The sequence below is a fragment of the Penaeus vannamei genome, chromosome 19 (genome assembly GCF_042767895.1).
Source record: "Penaeus vannamei isolate JL-2024 chromosome 19, ASM4276789v1, whole genome shotgun sequence".
Taxonomy (NCBI): Eukaryota; Metazoa; Arthropoda; class Malacostraca; order Decapoda; family Penaeidae; genus Penaeus; species Penaeus vannamei.
In genome coordinates this window covers 11,277,670-11,280,169 of record NC_091567.1, presented here as the reverse complement: position 1 = coordinate 11,280,169, position 2,500 = coordinate 11,277,670, and the positions used below count along the sequence as shown (strand labels likewise).

Genomic DNA, 2,500 nt, shown 5'->3' with positions numbered 1-2,500 from the left:
CGAGGCGGCGTCGATGTAAAAGCGGTTGGCCACGTTGAATATGTAGCTGGAACCGGTGGAGCGCCGCAAGTCGTACCTGTGAGGAGTGCAATGGATAGCCAGGCCAATGAAAAATACCCCTTTCAATTTTTCCTTTTCTGCTTTCCTCCCTTTTCTTTATCTGTCAGTTTTATCCGCATTTCGTCCTATACGTTCCCTTCCAAAACTCACGTGAGTTCGAGTGCACGCATCTTCGTCAGAATATTGATCTTGTCGACCACCCCGAGCGCCTTCTGGAGTTCGGCCTCGGTTGTCCCGCCGGAGCCGAAGTACGCGAGGACGAGGGCCGACCAGACGCTGTAGGGCGAGAAGAACAGGTTCCTCCCGGTGGCCAGGTAGGAGGTGGCTTGTCCGAGCTCCAACTCCTTGTACAGCTCGAGGCCAAAATCTACGACTTCGTTTAGTTCTTGATTGACTCCCAAGATTTTTATCCTGAAGAGGGTAATATTTGTATGATTTTCCTCGTTTACTTTATTTTTTATTATATTTTATTATTATTATTGTTTTGTTTTTTTGTTTTTTTTTTGTTATTCAGTTAGATCACAGTCGTTACAGGGATTGTTGAACTTTAAAAGAACTCATTATCTTAGTGAACTTGTCTAACCTACCTGTCTTCGTCTGTGAGGCACTGTGAGGTTGCCTCCCACACGGACGCCCCCAGCACAACCACCGCTGCCAGAATCCACCTCATATTTCTGTCGTTGTGAGTCGTTTTGCAAGTCTTCTAAAACCTCTTTGCTCCTCAGGCTGTCTCTGTAGAAGAAATAATGATGAGTTTACTTTTTTTCTTCTTTAGTTACTCAGACCGTGCACACAAGACTCAAAAGTATGTGGGTAAGTTGCAACCTAATCTAAAGTTTCAGGATTTTAGGCCGCAGAAATATGTTTATGAGTTTATGAAGAAGAAAAAGATTGATCGTCTGGCAAATGAAAATTTCCTAAAAGTTAAAAGAAATAATAGTTCTTCATAAGTAGAATAGAAAAAAAAATGGATTACCAAACCCACCAATTACAATGAAAACATAATGAAAACTACTTGTTAGGCAAAATTTCCACGCCAAAACTAGTGAAAGACTATTTAGATATCAATAATCACTGCCATCGCCGTCTTCTGCCTAAAATAAAGAAACAAAATCAAGTACTACAAGCTCACTTTTTTTTCTTTAAGTGATTCACAGGGGAAAAAAATCTTTGGGGAGAGGATAATGCTACTGTTTCTGCTCGTCCGCATCGCCGTCTTGGGGCAGCTCTCAAGGACGTTCCAAGGGCCAGACACAACAGCGAAAGAAAAGATTGCTGTGATATTTTCTTGTCGTTATTGCTTTTGTTGTTGGTGCTATTATTGCGGTTATTATTGTTACTATCATCACTATTATCATCATTATTGTTGTTATTATTAATACTATTTTCATTACTATTATCTAGACACTGATGATGATGATGATACAAATGATTATTATTTTCTTATTATTAACATTATTGCCATTATTACTGTTATTATTCTTATTTTCACTACCACCACCATTATCATCATTATTGTTATCCGTATTATATTAATCATTATCACCATGTTTATGGTCATTATCATTTCTTTTAACATTATCATTGCCGTAATTACCATTAATTTGTTCTTATTATCACTTTTATCATGAGCATTACCATTCTGTCATTATCATTATGTTTTTATTATCAATATTATTTCTTGTTGATATTATAATCACAGTGATCCTTATCGTTTACGTCATCATCACTATCGCCATCATTATTACCATCGTCAATAGCTCCACCACCACTACTTATTGTCTTATCATCATTATTAGCATAAGTTACTGTTATTTCTCTTTTTACTGTCTCCTGCTCCGCAACGCTCATTTATTTTATTTTATTATTTATCATAGTAACCTTAAATCAACGTAATTCTTATGAGTGTGCCCCCCCTCCCCCCCCCCCCCCGTGTGTCCTCCCTGGCGCCCTGCACGAGCGATCCTGGCGTGAACAGCCCCCCCCCCCCCCCGCGAGAGAGAAAGCCCGGCGCGTTCGGAAGGAGGAAGGAGGGCAAGGGAGCGAGGTGGCTCTGGCCTCGACTTCAGATAAATGACACCATTGTTGTAAAGGATTTAAATGCTGGCGGGGAAATTCTGTCGCAGTCGCTGCTCTAGGTGTCGGGATGATTAAGTGAAATTACTGCTATCAGATTGTTTCTTTCTAATTATTTCCTGTCTGATAAAAGAATGAGTGTGTGTAAAAGTGTGTATGTAGATGGGTAAAAGAATCTATGTGGGTAATACCGTTACGTTTATATATTTTAGATAAGATTATCACGAAACCGCGCCAAAACGGACGATCACACGGATTCGAACGTTCGTTTTTCCGATCAGAATATAATTCCTTTCGACAAATTCCCTTCACAGTGAACTTTTCAAAGATAAAAAGCGCTTTAGCCTCTTCACTTGGCATCCCT

The 2,500-nt window shown here is 39.8% G+C and overlaps 1 protein-coding gene across 5 annotated transcripts in view; it reads right to left on the bottom strand.

Annotated features, from left to right (window-relative positions):
- Positions 1-2,500, bottom strand: part of LOC113799948 (leukocyte elastase inhibitor A) — a 16,369-nt gene that overhangs the window by 3,659 nt on the left and 10,210 nt on the right. For all 5 annotated transcript variants that reach the window (XM_070133861.1, XM_070133862.1, XM_070133863.1 and 2 more), the window contains 3 exons: positions 648-792; positions 211-471; positions 1-76 (listed from right to left, as the gene is read on the bottom strand). The exon at positions 1-76 is cut by the window's left edge and continues 63 nt beyond it. In XM_070133861.1, the coding sequence (XP_069989962.1) occupies positions 1-76; positions 211-471; positions 648-730 (420 nt within the window). In that variant the 5' untranslated portion in view covers positions 731-792. The remainder of the gene's footprint in view (positions 77-210; positions 472-647; positions 793-2,500) is intronic.